General features: G+C 42.3%; 1 protein-coding gene and 1 pseudogene across 2 annotated transcripts in view; both read right to left on the bottom strand.

The window, feature by feature from the left end:
• PRKG1 (protein kinase cGMP-dependent 1) overlaps positions 1-24073 on the bottom strand; it is a 1185830-nt gene that overhangs the window by 319608 nt on the left and 842149 nt on the right. For both annotated transcript variants that reach the window (XM_026503976.4, XM_026503975.4), the window contains exon 5: positions 16036-16099. In XM_026503976.4, the coding sequence (XP_026359761.1) occupies positions 16036-16099 (64 nt within the window). The remainder of the gene's footprint in view (positions 1-16035; positions 16100-24073) is intronic.
• On the bottom strand, positions 4486-9586 carry LOC113258935 (G protein pathway suppressor 2-like; annotated as a pseudogene).

The following is a 24073-nucleotide window of genomic DNA, read 5'->3' on the forward strand; positions in this document are numbered from 1 at the left end:
CATAGCACAACTTTCTTTAGGCCTGCGAGGACGATCCTTGCGCTTTTATACACATAAAATTGGTCTTCCACAGCGACATCACCAGGTGGGACTACACACCAATGCTGACACCAAAAAGGAAAGCAAGATTGTTGATCATGAGGTCCTGGAAGGAAGCCAAGCTCTTGGGATTGCTCAGCAATGATATTCACAAACAAAAACCAGAAACTGTGCTAGGCAAGGAGTATTGAGAAAATAGGCCACAAGCAAACAGTTCACAGTGAACGGATAGGACCACAAGTGGGGGGGGGGGGGGACACGCATGGAAGGGTTGCTTTGCTCTTCAAACACTGTGGCGATTCTGAATGACCGAGAACGACCGAAAAACTGAGCAGCGCGCAGGGCAAGTAAACCCACAGTAATCAGAGAGGAGGCGGCTCCGTCTGAGCAGAGAGGTTGGGCAGGGCACACATCTATGACAGCTTTGCTCTAAACAGTGGTGACAGCTGTGGACCAAAGGGCGGCCATTCTCACAATAAACCGCTCGGCACAAATAGCAATCCCATCAGAAGAACCATCTTTGAATACAAAAGGCAAGGCTGGCTGTATCAATTCTGCTATGGGTCAAACCATCTAAAGAGGCTATTACCCCCTTCGTCACCTTTTCTATATTCCCAAACTTCCACTCCCGCAAGCCTAATTTTCGCTATTTTCCCTCCTGTTGCTCCCTGCTCCCTCCTGTCCCAGGTTCTCTGGCCCAGCTCTTGACTCAGATTGCTCCTCATGCCGGTATCATCCTGGAATTCTGATCGCCGAGACCTCTGACCATCGTAAATTATTTCCCTAAACCTGTCATTTTGTACTGAGATAATTTTCTAATATGCTCAGACAGATGTACTGACTTTTCGATGCCTATTATAGCTTGTTTAATTAGACACAAAATTTGATGGAATAAATTACAGTAACAGCTAACAATATAGTCTTACTTTGTGCCATGCATCGCACGAAGCACTTTCTACGGATATTACATTTCATATTTAAATACAGTGGTTTTCAATCTGATACGTGAAGCGTTTAGAAACGAACACTCTTATCCTCACGAGAAAGAAAGGTGAGCTGAAAATCAATCACTTTTCTTAGAGCCATTGGAAAAGTGAGGTCACAGGGTTAATTGCTGCTTTGAACACTGGAGAGATGGAAGGGGTGATACCCAGATTCACAGCTAACCTACTGGCAGCAGAAGCCCAGCATCAGAAATGCCCGGGTAGAGCCAGTGTGGGCAAGAATGCTTTAAACCCTCCCTGATGTGCTGCTGGAGGTTCAGTGTGACCAGCTGGAGAGTTAACAACACCCAGAGGCCCAGCCTTAGGGGAGCTTCCTCCACCATCTCACAGTTGTTACCTCTTAGGAATGCTATCAGGTGTTCACCCTGAAGATAGGGGGGAGTCCCCATACTTGTTCAGGGAAAGAGGAAAATGAATGATTCCGAAGGACACTCAGGGCCCTTTGTTCCGTTTACAAGGCCTGCACTCAGGGGAAAGATGAACCAAACTGGGTGAAGAACACACTCAGCTCCAGGTCCCTCTAGCCGTTGATGAGGGGGAAGGAAAGAGCTCACCTGGGCTCACTACAAGACTGAGACCCAATGATAGGACTACAGACCGAATCCTGTCCCCTCTACGCCTTTCTACCCGTGATGGTTAACTGTAGGTGTCTACTTGACGAGATCATAGGGTGCCTGGTATTTGACTTAATATTAAATCTCTGTGTGTGTGTGTCAGAGTGTTTCTGGATAAATCCGCATCTGAATCTGTGGACTCAGTGAGGCAGTTTGTCCTCCCCAAGTGCATCATGCACTTGGTTGAGGGCCTGAATAGAACAAAAAGGCGGAGGAAAGAAGAAATTTGACCCTTCTTGCTTTACTGCTTAAGCCAGGGCATCAACCGTCTACTCTCAGGACTCCTGGTTCTTAGGTCTTCAAACCCAGACTGGAATCCATACTATCAGTGTCTCTGGTTCTTAGATCCTCAGATTTGGACTGAATTACACCACTGGCATTCCTGGATCTCCAACTTACAGACAGCAGGTTGTAAATACCAATATATAAATATGAATCTCTCATTGGTTCTGTTTCTCTATAGAATCCAGGAGTTTATAGCTACAAGACTGCAAGTCTCAGAATCAATTAAGCAGGAGCTTCCAGGGAAACCCAAAGAAAACAGACTGGAAGAAAACATGGATGCTAGAGGAAATTTTAGCCTTTGACACAACAGCTACAGTAAACACAGTCTAACACCCAAATAAACATAAAACCTCCCAACAAAGGCCCATCTACCTCATTTCCTTTTACCCAATACATCATATCTGGCTTTCAACACCAACAATCACAAGCCATGCAAAAAGCAAACAAACAAACGAACACCACCACAATTTGAAGAGACAAAGTAAGACTCAGAACCAAACTCAGATATGGCAGAAATTCTGGAATTATCAACAGGGAATTTAAAGTAACTGAATAATATTCTATAGGCTCTAATGTAAAAGTAGAGAGCATGCTAGAACAAATGGGTAATGGAAGCACGGAGTCAGAAAACCTAAGAAACTTCTAAACCAAACTTACAAAACCAAATATGAAGAGAAAAAGGAGCATATAGAACAGAATAACCAACAACTGAAGGGCAATCACAAAAGTTGTCACATGTGTAATGGGAATGCCAGAAGAGGGAGAAAGAAACAGAATAATTGGGGAAAATGGCTTAGAATGTTCCAGAATTAGGGGCGCCTGGGTGGCTCAGTCGTTAAGTGGCTGCCTTCGGCTCAGGGAGTGATCCCGGTGTTCTGGGATCGAGCCCCACATCAGGCTCCTCCACTGGGAGCCTGCTTCTTCCTCTCCCACTCCCCTGCTTGTGTTCCCTCTCTCGCTGGCTGTCTCTCTCTCTGTCAAATAAATAAATAAAATCTTAAAAAAAAAAAAAGAATGTTCCAGAATTAATGACAGACACAACCACAGATCCAGAAAGCTCAGAGAAAATCAAATAGGATAAATACCAGTGTAGGCACATTACATTCAAACCACTGGAACTCAAAAGAACAGAAAGCACCAGGCCCGGATGGATTCACTGGTGAATTCTACCAAATATTTCATTAAGACACAATGCCAGTTCTATATAATCACATCCAGAAAACAGATGCAGAGGAAATACTTCACACCTTATTCTATGAGGCCAGCATTATCCTAATATCAATACTAGAAAAATCCTTTATGGCAAAGGAAAATTACCAACCAGTATCTCACATGTAAAAACCTTCAAGAAAATATTAGCAAATCAAATCAAGCAATGCATATTAAAAAATTATACACCATGACCAAGTGGAATTTATTCCAGGTATGCAAGGCTTGTTTAACACTCAGAAATCAGTTACTGTAAGTTCATATCAATAGGCCAAAGAAGAAAAATTGTATGATCATATCAATAGATGCAAAAAAAGGATTTCACAAAGTCCAACACCCATTTATGATAAAAAAATTATCTTTAATCTAGAAATAGACAAACCTACAGTTAAAAATATACTTACTGTTGAAGAACTAGATGCTTTCCCCTAAAATAGGGAACAAGAGAAGGATGGCCCCTCTCATCACTCCTATTCAATGCTTTACTAGAAGACCTAGCTAATGTGTTAAGGAAAAAAAAAAAAGCATACAGAGGAGGAAGAAAAAAAAATTTAAATGTCTTTGTTCATAGGGTACAGGATTGTTTATGTATAAAATTTTTTAAAAGGCCAAAAAACTAGAATAAGTGATTATAACAGGGTCGCAGGATGCAAGGTTAATATACAAAAGTCAACTAATTTCCTATATTCTGGCATGAACGTGTGGAATCTGAAATTAAAAACACAGTATCATTTACATTAGCAACATTACAGAGACAGTAGAAGGGAGATGGAGGGAGGGACACATGGGTGTAACACATGGGATTTTTAGGGCAGTGAAGCTCTTGTCTATGTTACCGTAATGGTGGAAAGATGACATTACACATTTGGCAAAACCCACAGAAGTGTACAAGACAAAAAGAGAACTCCTAAACAGAAACCATGGACTGTAGTTAATAATGTTTCAATGTTGGTTCAGCGATTGTAAAAAATCTGCCACACCAATGGAAGGATTAGGAATAAGGACAGCGGAGGGTGGAGAGAAGGGAGGATTTAAGAACTGTGTTTTCTGCTCAATGTTTCTATCAATATGGAAAAATTATGTTAAAAAATGAAAATCAGTCCTATGATGTAGATACTATTATATTTTCAGGAAGGGAAAACGAACTTAGGAAGTTAATGTAGACGGTCACATAACTAGTGAATTGTGGACCAGCATTAAAAACGTCTCCAAGACTCAAACCCAAGAATTATAATATGGAGATAAAGAAGTGTGTGCGTATACACACATGCATACACACACACGTGTGCACACACATGTCCACATATAAACATGCCTGCGTGTTGTTCTGTTTCTCAGGGGCAGATAGATTTCATCGGCCTGGGACTGGGACAGCACCCCTCCCTCGTGGCAGGGGCTGGAGGTGAGACAGGAGGTATGAACTGGCTAGTTGTGGTACAACCATGGGTCTGGCTGTGCTAGACGAGGGGGAGCCCAGGGCCAGGTTGGCTTGTAGCTACAAAGCATGACTTTCCTGCTGGTTGCATCCGCACACGTTGCTGGGGGAAGGGAAGCATTCTGGGGGCTGTACCCCAAGGAGCACAGAGAGGATGAGTCTGAGAAGCCAGTCTGTTGGCTGGCGTGTTCCATCTGCTTTTGTAAAGACAGAGCGCTGCCGGGCTGGAGTGATGCTGTCCGGGTGGGCCACAAGGCATTGCAGTCACAGGGCCGTGCTGGAGATGGGTGCTGCACTGCTGGAGATGCCGGACGAGGACTACAGAAGGGTGGCGTGGCCCCATATGGAGGTGGGGCTGAGCCGTCCCTAGGTGCCACCTGGGCCGCCTTGGAACTGCCCGTGCTCTGCGGTCTCTGCAAAAGCAGCAGCTGAGCCCAAAGTACTTGGAGTCCAAACATCCGTGTGGCTGTGTCAGCTGCCATGGGGGTGCCTGGGGACCGTGTCTTCCAGGGCTCCCCCATAAGCAAAGGAGGGGAGTTTCAGTGTGCGCGGGGAAGGCTCTGCCGACAAGCAGCAGGTGTCAGAGGGCGGGCAGAGTCAGGTCACTCTGCTCTTTCTCCTCTGGTTTTCTTGCACATGTAAAACTTTGAGCTGAAGGAGGAGCCCTTTCTTCTCTTCCTGCAGGGCCAAAAGCTTCTCCTGCCACTTCAGGTGTGTTCCTTGGTCTCTGCTAGTGACTTTCTCTGGGCTGTGGGTTTCCCCGTTCTGTCACCGATGGCCTTGCCTCCACAGTCTCTGCAGCCTCCCGCATGCCTGCGTCACATTCAGCAACTGAATGTCCAGCCCCTGCTGAATGCCTGCATGTGTATACACACACACACACACACACACACACACACACACACACACGTAGGATCACTACATTCTGTGGGGGAGGAGCCAAGACAAAGGCGACGTGTGCTCCAGAAAGCTGTTGATCTGGGAACTGCCTAAGACACAGACTCAGGGGCAACTGCAGGAAATGGGGACCACGTCTATCAGAGGCCTCGATCTCCTCGTTGAGAGAGAGGTTACTGGTACCAGGGACATTATACCCAAAAGCCAGAATCCTTTATTTATGAGTTTTCCTCTTCTTTAGAATATCCTTCCAAAGCTCTGGCCTCTGTTCTCTCTTCCTGGGATGGATACGGTACACAGAGAGTGTTCGAGGAAAGTAAATCTGATTCCTTTCCCATGATCTTGCAGCCCTTGGCTCCCCACGCCTCTGTCTTCCACCTGGACATTGGTTCGAGGGGCTCCGCTACCAGCAACCTCTATGGTGCCTCGCCAGATAGCGCGCCTGGACTCCTGCACTTGGAGATGCACACCCCCGTCTTCGACACGTTCACATTCTAGCTGTGCTGATCGCCCCTGAATGTAAAACCAAACAGCTGTGTTTCTCCACTCTTGCAGCACATATTTACTGAAACCCTATTCAGACTATTCATTCAACAAATATTGGTTATGTAGTTAAGTGTCGGCTATAATTCTTATGCAAATCCTTGCTCTGCTGGAAAGGGGAGCTGAGACATATGCTACCCTTCAGGTAGTACAGACTGTTGGGAAAGGGACAAGTTCCAGTCGGAATAGGAGCAAGCATATGGCTTTCAGGTGCAAACTAGATGAAGACATTAAGGGAACAATGCCAAGAAGAGGATCAGGCAGAGTTCATCAGGGTAAGCGGGAGAGCCCACTGCTCTCGGGCCCGCAGTCATTAATGACTCTTGGAAGAGAACTCGGACCCGCACAGCACCACACGAAGCCGAGAACAATGATGTTGTGTTGCAGGCCTATTTAGAAGACAAACCTTGTTGCCTTTATTAAAATAATAACTTTTAGGTATAAGTAACAAAGAACGGTAGCTCTCCCCAGAGAGCTAAGAGAGGCTCACTGATAGCATCCTGTAATAATTAAGAGAACGTACAGGGCATAGGACGCCGAGAAGCAGCCTCTCTCATACACAGCCGCAGTCCTCCCGGAGCCCCGGCTGGTCAGCTTCCTCCTCATTAATACCGCCTGACATTTGATAAACGTGCACGCCAGATACACAGCCTGCCCCGGTTCAGAGGCTTATCTACCAGCAGACAGCCTTGCAGGCACTGGCCTCAGAAACCGCAGGATTCCTTCACTGCAGGGAACGGGGGGCCGCCTTGCCTCGGGTTCCCAGGGGCACATGCAGCCCAGGGTGTGGGGAGATCTGGGCCTGAATGCCCACACTCCCGGCTGCTCCCAGCTGCCCGATAATTCCATCACAGACGCGCTCTGTATGTGGTGACTAAGGCTGAAAGCCCGACTGGTGCTCTGTTCTTCTGCTTACCAGTGTGCTGTAAGCCCAAGTGGGCTTCTGCTCCTCATCGACCGAGGACTCGAATGCCCTACTGTGTACAAACCCCTGAACCAGGTCTTCGGAAAGCTGCACAGATGCCTCAGATTTAAAAAAAAAAAAAAAAAAAAAAAGAAAAAAAGAAAAAGAGTTGAAGCTCTTGCGTGCTACTCCCTCGTCATTGGAGCAGGTTGTAATTCCGACCTGGTGTGTGTCACCGTGCTCTGTGAAAGGAACCCAGGCTCGTGACGATCCGCAACGATACTATCCAACGGCATTGTGTCAGTGGGACCTCGCACACACACTGAAGGCAAGCCACTAATTTATACTTTCACACAAATTCGCCATTTGTCTACGGGCCCCACGAGCGGCAGCAGATCACAAGTACCAAGCACAGTTGTACATTCTTAGGCAGCGACCATTCAGGCTCTTTCTCTGAATGTTTTCTAGAAAGCTGATTTATTGCAGATTGGTTTCCTATTTGCAGAGTGCATACATTTTAATGAATTACAAGCAGCATGGAGCAAAGCATACATATTCGGGTGAGAAAATGACTAGAAGTGCCTTGTTTCAGAGTTTGTGGCTAGCATAAAATGGATTCCTGTCATAACAAATTAAAAGTACTGACTGGGAAAAACTAATCTCTCACAGGGAAAAAAAAAAAGACAAGAAAACATTTTCAGAAGGAAGCATCTCCTATTTATAAGAAAGAGTGGGGGTTGAGGGCAAGTAGCTTTTCTTTTCTTTTCTCTTTTCTATTCAATCCACAAATTTTTAAAACGCAAGGCAATATAGCTGGGAAAGGTGTGGATTCCAGCATCAGACAGAGTGGGTTAAAATACCTCCTCGTTTACTTAGCCCTATTGCCTGAGCTTTGGATTCCCAGCTAGAATTTGGAAATCGTAACTATTTGGAAATAGTATTTACCTCAGATGGCATTTCACAAAAGACCTCAGTCTGGCATTGCAATCAGTATCAGTAAGTAGAAAGTATTTGTTTTTCTCAGCTGTTTCCAGGCACCCGATGAAAAGAAATACCAAGTTCTTGTCTTTAAGGAACTTACAAGCTCAAGGGGGTAAATCTTCACAGAACTAGAGACTAATGAAAGCAATGAACGCGTACTTACGTCTTCCACATACTGATCGCTACATCGTTCTAGGAGATATGGGAGAAGAAACTCCCCGTAGGGAGAGAAAGGGCCGCGGAGGAGGCTCAGAACACAAAGGTCTCGCTGAGCAGGTGGTTATAACAGAGTCACAGCTCTGTGGCAGAAGTAGCGCCGTCTATATTGTTCGAGCACCAAATTAACACAGAAACACCGAATCAACACCAAATCCACAACGTCCTACCTCAATGTCTTCCGCACCACAGCTTTCCAAATATGTACTCTGTCAATACTTCCCATTTGGGAATCTCTTTTGCCATCTATGCCATTTGCATGGCTGTCAACTCAGTGTCACCTCTTCAGGGATGACTCTCCTAATGACCTTGGCTAAAGCCCACCACCCGTCCCTGGTATTAACCTATCACCCTAGTTTATGCCCATCATGCTTTTAGCAGAGGTCCCAAGTGTGTCGTAGCTATGGACTGCAGCCGAGTTTCCATCTCCGCACTACTGACATTTGGGGCTGGATACTGGTCGCAGAGCTGTCCTGTGCATTGTACGATGCTTCACATCATCCCTGATTCTATAACCTAGAGGCCAGTGGCAGCGCCCTGCCACCCTCACCCAGGATTCTAACAACTGCAGAGGTCCCCAGACGTCACCAGTGTCTGCTCAGCTCTCTGAATAGAGAGCCCAGTAGGACTCAGGACAGCCCAGATATGCAATAGCCATGAGCAGGCTTGTCTGTTAACCTCGCTGTGTCGGCACGGTACAGATTTTCTATAGGTTCCAGTATGTGGAAGGGGTCTATAAGCACTGCTGTCAGCATCTAAAATGAAAATGATGTGTTTACAGGTTTAATGATTTTACATTCCTGATACAATTGAAGACCACGGCAGTGTTACGAAAGGCAGAAAGGAATGCTAGCCCCTTTCCTAAGTGAGACATTCACGAAGGGTGGGTTAAATATTTTGCTAAAGTCTCACTGTTTTTAGAGACTTGAGCCTACTATCCTCTTAACACAGACAATGAGATCAACTTCAGAAGGAAGACAATACTTCTCCGCCCCCCCCCCCCCCCCGCAAAATCTTCTCCTGAACAAATATCCAAGTTACTTCAATTGTCGTCTTACACTGTTTCCAGCAATATGGTCCATGCTCCACCGCATCCTCTCCATCCTATATTTTTTCTCTTAAATTTCTTTTAAAGATTAAGATACAGTTCATGTATTATAAAATTCACCCATTTAAAATATACAATTCAGTGGTTTTCAGGATAGTCAAAAACTTATGCAACTATCAACAAAACCTCACTTCAGAATATTGTCATCACCCTGAAAAGAGAGACCCATACTCTGCAGAGTCACTCACCAGAGACCCCTCATCCTCCCAGCTCTAGCACTAATTCACTTATTACTTCTATAGATTGGCCTGGAATAGACAAATAGAATTTGTCCAGAACAGACATTTCATTTAAATAGAATCATACAATGTGTGGCATTTTACTTACCACAATGCTGTCAAGATCATCCATGTGGCAGCGTGTATCAGTACTTGGGCCCTTTTCATAACCAAATAACATGCATTGTATGAGTACACCACATGTGATCGATCCATTCGTGGACATTTGGGTTGCTACTTCTTGGCTGTTAGAAATAACGTTGCAATAGGCATTCATGTCTAAGTGTGTGGACATCTACTTTCAATTCTCTTGGAAAATACACAAAAGTAGAAAGTACGCGTCACATGGTAACCTTGCGTTTCACATTTTGAGGTGTTGCCGGATTTTCAAAGAAGCCACGTGATTTTACAACCCCACCAGTGATGTATTAGAATTTTAATTTCTGCACAACCACATTTGTTATCACCTTTTTTAAAATTCTAGCCATCCAAGTGCATGTGACGTGGTACAACCTCCTGGCTTTGATTTTCATTTCCTTAATGATTATTAATGTTGAACATCTTTACATGTGCTTACTGGCCTTTTGTACATCTCCTTTGGGGAAATGTCTATTCATTTACGTCATGCGCTGCTTTTAAAGATTTGTTTATTTTGAGAGAGAGCACATGTACACATGCACAGGAGCAGAGCGAGGGGCAGAGGGAACAGGAGAGAGAGAATCCCAAGCAGACCCCCTGCTGAGCAGAGAGCCCATTCAGGACAAGATCTCACAACCCTGACATCATGACCTGAGCCAAAAGCAAGAGCCAACCACTTAACTGACTGTGCCATCCAGGCACCCCTCATGTGCTGCTTTTAAAATTGAACTACTTATGTGTTTATTATTGAGTTGTAACTGTTCTTTATATATTATAGATATAAGTCCTTTGATGTTTAATTTTGTGTGTCAATTTAGCTTAGCCACAGCGTCCAGGTATTTGGTCAAACATTATTCTGTATTTGTCAGCGAGGGTGTTTTTTTTTGTTTTTTTTTTTTGTGAATAATATTTAAATCCGTGGATTTTGAGTGAAGTAGATTTCCCTTTATAATTGGGTGGGCCTCATCTAATCAATTGAAGATCTTCATTGAACACAGCCTGACCTCCCCTGCCAAGAAGGAATTTTGCCAGCAGATGGTCTTTGGATTTGAACTGCAATACCAGCTTCTCCAGTCTCTGGCCTGCCAGCCCATCCTGTTAGAGTCTGAACGTGCAAGACTCCACAGTCACATGAGCAAATCCCTTAGAACAAATCTCTCTATAGACATACATACATCCTGGGATGCTTGGGTGGCTCAGTTGGTTAAGAATCTGCCTTTGGCTCAGGTCATGATCCCAGGGCCCTGGAATCAGGTCCTGCATCGGGCTCCCTGCTCAGTAGTCAGCCTGCCTCTCCCTCTCCCCCTGATTGTGCTCTCTCTGTCTCTGACAAATAAATAAAATCTTAAAAAAAAAAAAGATATATACACATCCTGTTGGTTCTGCTTCTCTGGAGAACCCTGAATAATACAAGTCTTTTATTGCATGTGATTTGTGAATATGTTTTCTCATTCCATATTTCCTTCTATAATAGACTAAGATGTGAATAATTCGTATTAAACAGTTTTGTCTTTACTTTCTAACCTGTACATCCTGCCAACACACACACACACACACACACACACACACACACACACACACACACCATCCATGTCATCCCCCTTCAAAAATAGCTATTTGCCTCACAGAAGGGAAGGCCCAGAAGAAACCAGAGAGAACTAAACAATTCAATCTCCAAATTCAGAGTCCTTTATGCCAAAGCAATTGAGAAAGAACAGGTCTTTGAATTCCCTCCAGCTTGGCTTTGAATAGCAAGAGCCAGGCCTAAAGGAAGGGAAGAAAATTTTAATTCTAACAACAGATTTGAAAAGAACTAATAATGTTCCTGTCTGCTCCATCAGTTTCTTTTCTGAAGACTCCAGGACTGCTTATGGTGGTGAAGAGAGAGCTTCACGGAGTGCTCCAATAACTCAACCAAATGAGGGACTTTCCCTGCATTACTCAACTGGAGAGATGCACAGGGATCTGGGAAGATGTCGCCATGACAGGGTACCACCAAGGAACAATGAGATACCTCATCACACCTGCTGGACCTTGCAGCAAGAAGGGGGGGGGGGGCTCTGTTACATTAACCTCCTTTCCAGCGATGTTCCCTAGACTGTATAATCTGATATTTGCTTCCTACCATTTTATCAAATAATGGTGGACTGAAAATGTTTCATCCTTGACTTTTTTTTTTTTCTATTTTTACTTTCTTGTCTTTTCAAGAAGCCCAAAGAATATTATTTGTCTAAGACCTTGTCAGGGCCATGATAGTTTAAGTACTCAATTGAAAAAAATTAAAAATAAAACACAAATACATACACCATTTAGGGAAACAAACCAGAACAACCCATTATTTAGGCTCAAATGTGCCCAAGATCCAACCATACGAAGTTGCTGACTCCAAGGTAAAGAGCTTTGAAAGGCTAATGAAGCAAAGAGGATTTTTAATTCTAAGACAACCAAATCCAATTTTTTAATGAGCGAATTGGACATGAAACAGATTTCAATAAAAGCAAAGAAATGGTTTTGATATGCTTTATTTTCCATTTAAAAATCAAGAGATTTAAATATAGCACCCATGCCCCACTTCTATTCGCATAAAGGGAAAATATGCTATGCCAAGTGGTGAAAAGTGAAATTGTTGGCTTGATTTGCTCTTCAATCTGGCGTTTTCCTTGAGTTATCTAAACTTTTTCAACCTCATTGGTGGAAACATAACTCCTACCCTAAGTGATTTTGAGCATCCTTTGTGAAATGGTATCAAGTTAATCATTGATCACCTTCTCTATAAGGAAATGTTTTTATTTGTCAATTTCTTTAAAGGCATTATCACAATCCTGATATTTGAATGAACATTAGACATTGGGACTATACTCCATTGTGCTTGGATAGGTAAGCATTGAAGGGCACTATTTCTCAGCTGGAGATTAGCTAGGAATGGTCCCATCTGTTAGAAAAATGTAATTCATCAAGAAAACGAATCATGTGTAAATAAAGGAAGAAGGAAAGTGTGTGATGTTGTTATAGTAAAAAAGAAGAGATCACATCCCATCTTATAATTTCACAGTTCTCTTCATTTACCCACAGGTATTTCCTAGATTCGCAGAGCAGATTCTAACACTTGACTAACTCATTCAAATATATATTTTTGCTATAAAAATGGGATAGAAGTCAATGAAATCAGCTTATAAAGTCAGAGCTTGGTATTTCCCACACGCACCTAAACTTCCTCTTCTAATTTATTTTACAAACAATAAAATGGCTTCTCTGGCAAATCAAATCTGGAGCACCCAAAGTAACCTGGTATTAAGTATCAAGACTTACTTTGAGTCAGGTAGCGGATGACAAGAGCATACTAAGGTGGTAATGAATGTGAACAATTAGAAAGCCATGTAAATTATTCCAACCTGTCTTGCAAAACACAACCTGCGAAAATGTTGGGATTATTGTGTATCGTCCAAACAGGCCTTTTGCCAAGAACTTATGCCTAAACACAATTTCTCAAAGGGCCTAGAAGGAACATTTGTAGGTCCCTAAAAAAAAAAAAACAAAAAGACAAGAGAGATTCGATATGCAGAGGAAATTTTTCTACTATGTGATATAAAAGGAAAGAAGAAAGGGGCACTAAGTTGCTACACTTGGGTATTAGTTCCTGACTTAGAACCTTACAGGGAGGAGCACACAAGTGGGTACGTCCACTAGAAATCACAGGGGGTGAGAGGGGCTGGGGGGTGGCAGCAGAAATGACTCACACAGGGGCTTCTCTTTCACCTGCAGAAGAGGACACCTCAAGTAGCCCACGGGTGTCCTCAAGGACCTCTTGGGCCACCTCATCAGTGACACTGTTCTCATTCCTCTACCTGTGACATGTGATAGCTCTGTCTGTCCCTGCCTCCCCTGTCCCAAGTCTTTAACATTCCTTCTGTTCCTTAAGGACAGGGAACTTCCCTCGGCTCTATGACCTGTGCCTGGCCTCCCCTGTGCTCCACACACATGGCATCTCATATCTACACTTAGGTCTCAGCGTGAACACCACCTCCTCAGAGAGGTCCTCCCTTGGTAACCTGGTCCAGAGTGGCCTCATCCCTCAAGGCTCTTTTCCTTCCTTACTGCTCATCTGTACCCTCTGCTGGAACTTCCTCTAAGGGAGAATGGCCCTGAATCCCCCAATCTTGGAACAATTCCTGCCATGTGGCAGGTGCTCCATAAATATTTATCCAACAAAAACAAACAAGGCTGCAACTTCTTTGTTGAACACTGTAACAATGCAGCTTTCCTTTCAAGATCATCTGGGCTTCTTTCATCTCGTGGATATTTGCGGCAAGAACGACAGCTCACTTACTATGCAAGCACATTTCCCTTTAATGTTATGTGACACTGGCATTGCTTTTGTTCTTCTAAATTTGCTTCACTCCATCTGATACATAATTTAATCTAATTTCTCACTGTGCTTGTTGATTCGACTTGAGTTGAAGACTTTTCATGCATTGGGTAGTCTATTTATAGGTCTACTTCGCATTTTGTCTGTTAACTTCATTTCTGTGCCCTCAAAACAAATATGTGGGCACTTAATCACGCATTTTCCTTCCCAGGCAGTGCTGGTGTGGGCTGCCCCAAGGTTCACACCATCCAAACATAAATTAAGGCACCTTTTGTTTAGAAACTCTGACATACCATGTGAACGTATTTCTCTGGTCAGAATTATTATAGAGCCATGGCTATTGTTTTCCAGAATATACAAATGCTTCCACAGCTGTGAAAAAGAACATGATTGAAGGATTTTTTTTTTTTTTTGAAGGGCTGATTGGGTCTAGTAAGTGTATACTTTTAGTTTGCTTTGTTTAAAAAGAAAAAGTTCCTCAGAGAGGTCGTCAGTGTATTCAGCAAGGAAAGCAAAACCTGAAAGAACTGGGAAAAGCAGTTTTACACCCCCAAGAGGTTGCAGGTTGGGGAGTTCAGAGAGAAACGGAGCCAGCATTTTTTCTCGTAAATTCTTTACACTTGAACCTAGGAATCAAATGTGACTTCTGCTTTACTGTGTGTTCACACAGGAGACGAGGGAGGCCAACAAATCGTAGGGAAGCTCCCTTCCATGGGCGTGGGACTAAGAATGTGTATGGAGGCACCTCTTGTCTTCTAGGGATCACTGAATGACCAGGAGAGTCAGGAGCCGGAGAGGAAAACATTTTCAGTAGGTTTCTGGCTCACTCCTGTTAATGCACTACTCTGACAATTCTTCAGCCTCCGGAGACTCAAACCCTCTGATGCACCATCTGTCTTTGGCCCCACTCCTCCCCAACTGCCTCCCTCTCCTTGCCCCAATTAACTCCCAGGGTCAGCTTCCACCATCCTTCTGGCACCTGCTCTGCATCTCTCCATTCTCTCCCTCCGCCACTCCTGGTTTCCTGGCCAAACACTCATCTGCGCGTCTATGGGAGGGTGGGAGCCTGACTTCAGGAAGGGACGATGGATGAGCACATGCAAATGACCGCATCACACCGCCTCACCTGCCCCAGGAAGATCCCTACCATGTTCTTCTCCGCTACTTCAGCCCCGTACTTAAAAGTCCTGCCACCTTTTGTCCCAGCAGAGTCGAGCTTGATCTCTGCCCCCTATCACAAGTTTTGAATGCACTCTTCCTTGCCTGTTTAATTTAGACTTGGGCTGGCTACCAACCAGTAGGGCGGAGGACACCTGGCCATCCCATTATTCTACTTCGAATACACCTTCATTTTTCTCCTGCCTTCTCCTCTGCCCTCGAACCTCCGTCGGTCCCGTCCTCATTCCCAGCTGCTGGCCTTGCTTTCTGGATCACTAAAGAAACAGGATATCAGCACAGGTTTCCCCCAGCTCCTACCACCCCCCATCAGCCCACCAACCTGCATGTGCACCCCGATACCCCTCCTTCTCTGTCTCTGTAGGTACCAGAGACCCTATCCCTTTCAAGCTCACTCAAGAATCTGCCAACTCCTGTCTCCTGCTATGCCATTGCCTGGGCCCCCAGGTTCAGAGAATAGGAAGTAAGTGCGACCTTTCCACGTGCAGGCACACAACTCGTGTGTGTCAAATACACTCATACGCTACTACAACAGTACCCAGCTGCTAAGCCCTGATGTAAATCGGCTCATCTGAAGTTTCAGAGTTCTCCGTAACTCACACAATTCTGGTTTACACCAACTGCAATAAGAGAAATACACCAACCCCCATTCTTGGAAGTCAAAGTCACATTCTATTTGCCACAAGGAGGTTTCCCTCCCTCTGTAGCTCAGTTGATTTGCACATTTCTAACTGTGGATAAATGACAGATGTGCTGAGCTGCTTTTAATTTGAAGCCAAGTAGAGAGCTCATCCTGGAGCTTAAAACTATTTACAAGGTTTCTGCAGTATATGACTCGTCATCACACTGCTGTGCTGGGCTATGTCCCAGCTCCAAAAGTTCAAGGACAAAAAAACAATTACCTCTTCAAGGACATCGGCAAGCTTACTGAGGATCTCTTCAGGAAGGCTCTGGAATGTTGGGACGCTGAAAAACAAAACAGATGGTGCTGAAGCAACTGTCTTTCACAAACAAGGCAGCAAGGCGCAAATGCGGTTCAGGACAAAGAACCTGCAGGCAAAGATCAAAGCAGGAACTTCAGCATGATTTGATGGCCAACAGGGAAAAGGCATGTTGTACCAGAAAGAACCTGGAGGCTGGACAGAACCGAGTTCAAATCCCACTTATAATTACCTGTGGGACTGCAGATGGCTCAGCTATAATGGGGAGAAAACCACTTTCTCCCTTATCCGTCTGTGTCACCAGATTCCCTCCTGTTCCATTTGCCTCTCTGGGGCACACACACACACACACACACACACACACACACACTCATGCACACATGCACACATCCTTCTACAGGCCTACTCCTGCTCATTCTTTAGGACACAGCTCGATCAAGGATACACTCAGACCTTCAAACATTCAACCAGCAACCTTGGAAGCTTCCTCTCTCCCCAGCCCCCTTCAGCTAGGTCAGGTTCTCCCGCCACCAGCTCCTTTATCCCTTGCTGTACTAGCCATTAGACACTTAATCAGCTACTTGTTCCTGGGTGCTCTTCCTGCTAGAATTTAAATTCCACAAAAATAAGAACCATTTATCGGTCTTGTTCGACCCTTGTGTTTTCCATCATTTACAAATAACTTGACAGAGGACACTGAGTAAAGTTATGGATGCGTAGACGTACGAATGCTTTCTGTGACAATTAGAAGGATCAGATCAGACAGGGTGGAGAAAAGAGCCAGACTCAGTAGACGAGGAAAATTATTAGTTTTCCTCCCTTCCTCTTATTTTCTCCCACTGACCAGCAAATGAAAATACTGAGTAATGCTAAATGCACAAACCCATGAGTTCTTTTGTATGTGAAATAGGAATGAACCTAAAAGAAATAAAAATACTCATCAACATGTCATTTTCGAAGCTCCACGGGAAAATCTAACTAGAATAGAGAACTAAATTCCCATTTAATCCTGTCTCAGGGTTTGAATAGAGAGAGGACACTAAATGAGAGCATATACATTTGCATATGCGATATTTGACTTAGCGAATAATTCCAGCTTGATTAGAACGATACAATGAAAGAAGCCATAGCATACTGTTTGGATATAATCATGGAAGTTTTACTGTTAATTAGTCACTCTGATTCCTATTACGTAGTGTAAAGCCTATTGATAAAATCCGGGGGTTTCACGCAGAGGACGAAGAATTCACCCAGGACCATCTGTTCCACCAGATTTACTGCCGTGGTCTTAGCCGCGTGGGTTTTAATTTCCAGAAGGCAGTCTATTTCTGCAGCTGGATGGAACTTATCACCCAAAGAGAGGAAGACAGAGGAAGCTGTTGCCACAAGTGAAGCAGGTTGAAAAATCTAGCCCTTCCTTGTTTTTTTAATGAGCTGTACCACTGTCTCCTAAGATCTAAGAATAATTAGAATGCTCCCATCCCAGTGGGTATTTGTGGAAAACACAAACCACAACTGAGTTTTTCTCCGTTCATTGTAATCGGTCCCCTTCCTCAGGCAGGCCTATTATTTCTAGGCTCCACCGTTTATTTCAACGTGGGCTATGTCTATGCCAAGCCGTACCAGAAATACTTCCATGTTCCTGAGAGTTCTTATCCATGAGAAAAAAAAATTAATATTTGCTTGACTACATAATACACTAAACAGAAACAGAAACATTACGTTTTAGGAGGGCACTTTAAATTATCTTTTACAATTTTGCTTTTCTCCCCCCAGCTTTCAGGTATAATTGACAAATAAAATTAGAAGATATTCAAAGCATACATCATGATGATGTGATATGCATTGTAAAGGGCTCCTCCCATCTAGTTAGTTAACACAGCTAGCACCTCACATATTTTTCTATTTATTTATTTTTTGGTTGAAAACATTCTCAATTTTCCTCCTTCAGCATATTTCACAGTGCTATGAATCACCGTTACCATATTACACATGAGATACAGACTTTATTCATCCTCAACCATAGCTGAAAGTTTGTATTCTTTTACTAGCCTTTCCCTGTGTCCTTCACCCTCCCCGCCCCCAGCAACCACTTTTCTACTGGCTGTTTCCATGAGCTGGACTTCTACTTAGGTTCCACATACACATGATACAATGTATTTGTCTTTCTCGTCTGGCTTGCTTGATTTAGCATAATGCCTTCTAGTTCCATCTGTGTGCAGATGCAAACTGCAGGATTTCCTTCTTTCTCATGCCTGAATAATATTCCACTGTATACTTACCATGATCTTCTCCAACTTAAATGTCTCATAGCCTTCAGCAGCATTTGTTACTAACAAAAATTAAGGGTGAGTTTTAAGAAAAAACACTGTAAAAAATAATTGGAGAACTTCTGGATTGAACAAAATGGAAAGCAATTAAAAAAATAAATAGCTTCACCTTAATAAATTGCTCTGAAAACACTTTCACAGCCATCTTTAAAATCTTAAGGTACTTATTACCGCAAACACTACATAAGGTCTCTCATATAATTAATTTGCTAAAAATTGTTGGTTCACCAGTAGCTTGAACACCGAGAACAATTGGGAATACTCATAATTTGGAATTCTACCCATGAAATATGTTGGTTAAATTTCCCCCCAAATACATCAAAAGACATTAATTTAGACTCCACTAATTTGGGCACATAATTCAAGATGAAGTTGTTTATGATTTAGAAAACTTAAGGCAAAATAATTATAAGGACAATCTTCCAGAACACGTTTCAGTGGTAGAGGAGATTTTTTTAATTTATGTAGAAAATAATTTTAATAATTTGCATACTAATTACAAGTAATTCTTACATATCTATTAAAACCTTTTGCTCCCTAAGGACTTTAAGTAGGCCTGAAGTTACAGAATGTATTTGAATGTAATGTAATAGAGATGATCTAATATGTGTAGAGCTTAGCCACTGGCTTTTTTTTTTTTTTTTTTAAGATTTATTTGTTTTAGAGAGAGAGAGGGAGGGAGGGGGCAGAAGGGACAGAGGAGGAGGGAAATCTCAATCTGACTCCCCACTGAGCGTGGAGCCTGACATGGGGCTCAATCTCACAACCTGGAGATCATGACCTGAGCCGAAACCAAGAGTCAGATGCTTAACGGACTGCACCATCCAGGCGCCCCACCACTGGCTTTTCTAACTGAATGAAGTAAGGGACTTGGAATTTGCAATGACAATAATAGAAGATGAAATATGGGTGCTATTGGCCAGGCACTGGGCTAAGGATTTTAGAGAGAACATAAAGATTAGTTTTACAACCACCTTCTGAAATACCCACAGTCCCTGTCACCCATTTCACAGACTTGACGAGTGCGACCTTGAGAGTTTGCCTGAGGTCACAGCACTCTACGTAGGTGAAGAAAGGATGTGGAGCTCATCACTTACCCACGGAGCTGCATGGTTTACAGTGAAATTATTAGCAAATGCCTCATGCAATTCTCAAAACAGTTCCATATTCTTTTAGGTAATGACTCAGATATGAATAATATTAAGAATATGTGATTTATAAACCACCTTTTTACTATGAAAAAAGTTGAACAAATTGAAAGGCTGAAAGAATAGTTCAAGAATCACCTATATCCCCACTATCTAGATTTGCGACTGATAACAACAGGTATTTTGATGAAATATTTGAAAGTTGCAGATATCACCTCACCTCTAATCTTCAGCATACATATTCTAAAAATAAGAATGTGTTCCTAAATGACTCTAATACATTATACATAAGAAAATCAACTTCAATTCTATATATCATCTAGTATCTGTTTCACATTCAAATATTACTTATTGTTCAAAAATGTCTTTCCTGCTTTGTTTTTTCTTCTCAAACCAGGATCCAGTAAGATTCTACACATTGCCTTTGGCTGTTATGTTCCTCTAGTCTGTTATTCTCTAAGATCCTTCCACCTTTCCCCCATGGCATTAACTTTTGAAGACACTGGGACCGCTGTCTTATTGGATGTCCCTCATTCTGTCTTAATGATTTGATTTCTACTAGTCTACTGTTAGAAAGTGACAACTAACACACAGGAGAGAAAATCCAAGTACAAAGAACTGTATTGCAGCCATGTGTCGCTGAAACTGGAATACAGACAGAATAACATGATCGTACACAGCAGTTCTTGAAAGGTGATCTGAGAGGCCAGGCCTAGACCTTTTCACGGGGTTCCTCAAAGTCAAAGCAAATAGCCTAAGTTGCAATTTGCCCTTTTCACCTTTTTTTCACATCTGTACCATAGAATCCCCCAGAGACTCTATGACAGATGCTGATGATGACATCATTGCTTTGACACATATACTTGGATTTTATACATACATATAAACGGACAGATAGATAGATGCTTGCTTCTTCTTGTGTTTCCTAGATTTTTTTAAGGTAGTGTGTAGGTTTAGGATATGTGTGCTGTTTGCAGAAATTAATTCAGTATAATTTCAGTACTTCTGTGCTCTTACTAGACAGTTTTCACATATGTAACCTTATTATCATCCAACATATCATTGTTTTGAACTCCTGAATAACTATGGTTACTCAGACTTGATATACGTTCCTTGTGTCAAAGTGAAAAAAAATAGAAGAAAATGCATTTGGGTATCTTGTGTTGCGATAGCAGTTGTTCTGGGTTTTTTTTCCGAAAACATTGCAAACTTTTAAAATTTAATCTAATGCTGTTAGAGTTCTAGAATTTTTTAATTATTAGTGTTAAGAACTTAATAAAAGAAAGTTTATTATCTTCTTGTTCATTTTTAGGGAGGGATCATTGGCTTTGAAAGGGGACACCCAAAGACTCCTCAAGCTACAGCTGCCGATTGCTAAGCCTAAAGACACTGAAGAACACAAAAAAGGGCACATCAGAGAATATTCTCACTCGTGGATGGAATAAATGTTGTCCAAAGAAATCATAAATGGAAAAATATGACAAAAATCTACTTTTCCTCAGCATTATAGTTTACCTTATTGTCTTACACAACAGAATATTTTAAAAATAACCTTACGATGCCAGCTATGATGTCATTTTGAGCCCAAACATTGACAATTCAAGGAAAAGGAAATTGAGCTTTTAAATGCAGGCATCATGAAGTTTTTTAAAAACAAAAATGTTTTGGTATGGCTTTTCAATTTAGGAAGGGGAGCATTTACAGGATAAGTCACGATCGAGCCTAGACTGGAAAGAACCCCAGCACAGCTCAGAGGCCCCTGAAGCCTTGCAGACTTGACTTTGCTTCATGCCTGCTGGATGACGTCAGTACAAGAAAGCATCCTGCTGTCTCCTTCCAATGATACAGTGTCTTGTTGCATTAAAGACTAAGCTGCAGGTACAAAAATGAGTTAGATCTTCTTTACAGAAATGTACTTTGACCTTACAAATGGATGCATCTACAGACATGGCTAGACTTGCTGTTTTGCTTGTGTTTATCTGATATCAGAACTAACTAATTATCAAAGATAATCTTTTATATGAATGCTTGGCCACAGACACCCACAGTACTGGCTGTTCCGTGTGGAATAACTAAGTGTTCATGTTGATGGTTATCCTGGCACAGAGATGCTGATATTTGCACCGATGGTGCAGGAGCCAGGAGCCACGGTGGCCCCTCGGCACAACTGAAGGCAGGAACACCAAACTGCACAAGTTGCCATTATATTCTTCACCACCACTTACAATTGTTATATGCAACTAATGAATCATCGAACTTTACATCAAAAACCAGGGATGTGCTGTATGGTGACTAACATAATATAATAAAAAAAATTTTTAAAAAAAGTTAAATAAAATGCCAGGGTCACTTTCTAACATTTTTGATGCAACAGTAAAAGTTATTCATTGTATTACGTTTCAACACTTGAATATGCGTCTTTGGAAGACTGTGACAAAGTGGCAAGTCCACTTACAGCCCTTCTGGGACTACTGAAGCATGATGATGGCTGTCTCAGGGAAAAACCACTTGCGTAATTGCTCACGCTGCAAGCTGAAGAGTTCCACTTTTTATATGGAACATCATTTTTACTTGGCAATGACCAACCAACTGTGGTTATTCAGACTTGAGGATCTGGTAGACAATTTTTCAAAAAAGAACAAAGTGAGCCTGTGACTCCAAAAACAACAATAAAACAAGCAGTATTTGTTGCTAATGATAAAATGTGAACTCTCAAATGAAAATTAAAACTTCCGACAACTTTTATCTGCCACTTTGGGCTTAGCAGCTTTCTGATACTTGAAGACTTTTCTGATGAGATCATCAATATGTGGATATTGACAAATGTGAGTTTCTTATTGGAAATTCTGCATAACTCAGTGAACCAGTATTTTCCAGATGATTGATGCATGATGTTACAAAATCATGCATGGGGAAAGAGCTATTCAAAGTACAACATGGATCGTTGGATCTTACTGTAGCTGCTGTTTCACATTCCACATTGCAATTAACCTTTAATAAACTACAACTTGTTGGGTTGTACTGTAGTATCAAATAAGAATGCCTAAAATTATCTGAAAAGACCACTAGCCTCCTTCTCCCTTTTCCTACTACATCTCTCTCTGGGAATGATCTTTTTATATACTTCAACCACAACAAGAGAAATTGAACAGGTTGAATACAGAAGCAAATATGAGAATCTCTTCTACTAAGCCAGATACTGACAGATTGGCAAAAACGTAAACTCAAACTTCTATTTTCACCAAGTTTTGTTTGTTTGTTTTTGGAAGACATAGTCATCTTTATTAAAAATCAGCTCTTTAGGTTAATATATAATGTTTATTTTTGGTGTGTTTAAATGAATTAGTAAAAAAATTTTTAAATATTCTCATTTTCAACTCCTAACACAATAAATATTGATAGATACAACCCACATAAGTTGGGGAACCACTGACTTACAGTAACTAAAAGTGATTAATTGATGAAAACCATGTAGACATGGAATACTTACAGGATACTATTACTAGAAACATCTGATAAAAATTATGGATACCATAAGATAGTTGTTATTACTAAATTCCCTCATAATTACAAGTTAAAGAATCTTTGGAGAATTCACAAAGTTATGTTAGATGGAGTAACAATCTTTTTAGTTTTTTCCTTTCCTCTTCTTGTGTTCTCGAGATTTTCTGTTTTAGGACTATATTTGTATCGTACAGAGTATTATAAAACACACAATTATGGTTCCAGCTAAATAAAATGTATCCTAGTGGGTCCATTTCAAAGAAAATAATTCTTACTGTTGTTAAAATGCTGGTTTAATTCAATTACTTATTACTCACTAAAACATGAGTGCCTGTTATGGGTCATAAATTGTTGTTGGTATTTGGGATTCATCAGCAAAAGCAAAGGTTCCTGTGTACTGATCAGAGAAATAGAAAGTAAACAGTGAACATAATATATATACATATACATCATACATATGATATGTGTACACAACACACGCACACACATATATCAAAGAGCACATTAGGTAAGGGCTCCAGCATTTTCCATCAGAAAAAGTCCCACAAGGGAGCAGGGATTACAATGGGAGGAGGTTTAAACTGAAAGACTGAACAGTACTAGGATGTCTTCATTGATAATGTGAACTGTCCCAGACATGTGAGAGGTGGGAGGGACAGTTAACTGTAGATATAAGAGAGGGGACCTAGGCAGAGAAACCGGGAGAGCAAGGGGTCTGCAGCCCTTAGTGGATTCCAGGAGCAGCAGAGTTCAGTGGCTCGGGGGGAACGGCAAAGCAGGAGCCTCAAGAGGGAAGAGGGAAAAGGTGGATCACAAAGGCTCATGTGCCTCCCACCCAGAAAGGACTTGGCTTCCATCTGAGTGAAATGTGCAGACACTGCAGGGTTCTGAGCAGGTGTGGCAAGATCTTACTTCCAAATTAAAGGGACCCTCTTCCGGCTCTGGAGAGTCATCGGCAGGGAAGCCATAGTAGAGACCGTAGACCAGCCAGGAACCGCCATCTCCCACCTGAAAGAT

Source organism: Ursus arctos, unplaced genomic scaffold (assembly GCF_023065955.2).
Source record: "Ursus arctos isolate Adak ecotype North America unplaced genomic scaffold, UrsArc2.0 scaffold_7, whole genome shotgun sequence".
Classification (NCBI taxonomy): Eukaryota; Metazoa; Chordata; class Mammalia; order Carnivora; family Ursidae; genus Ursus; species Ursus arctos.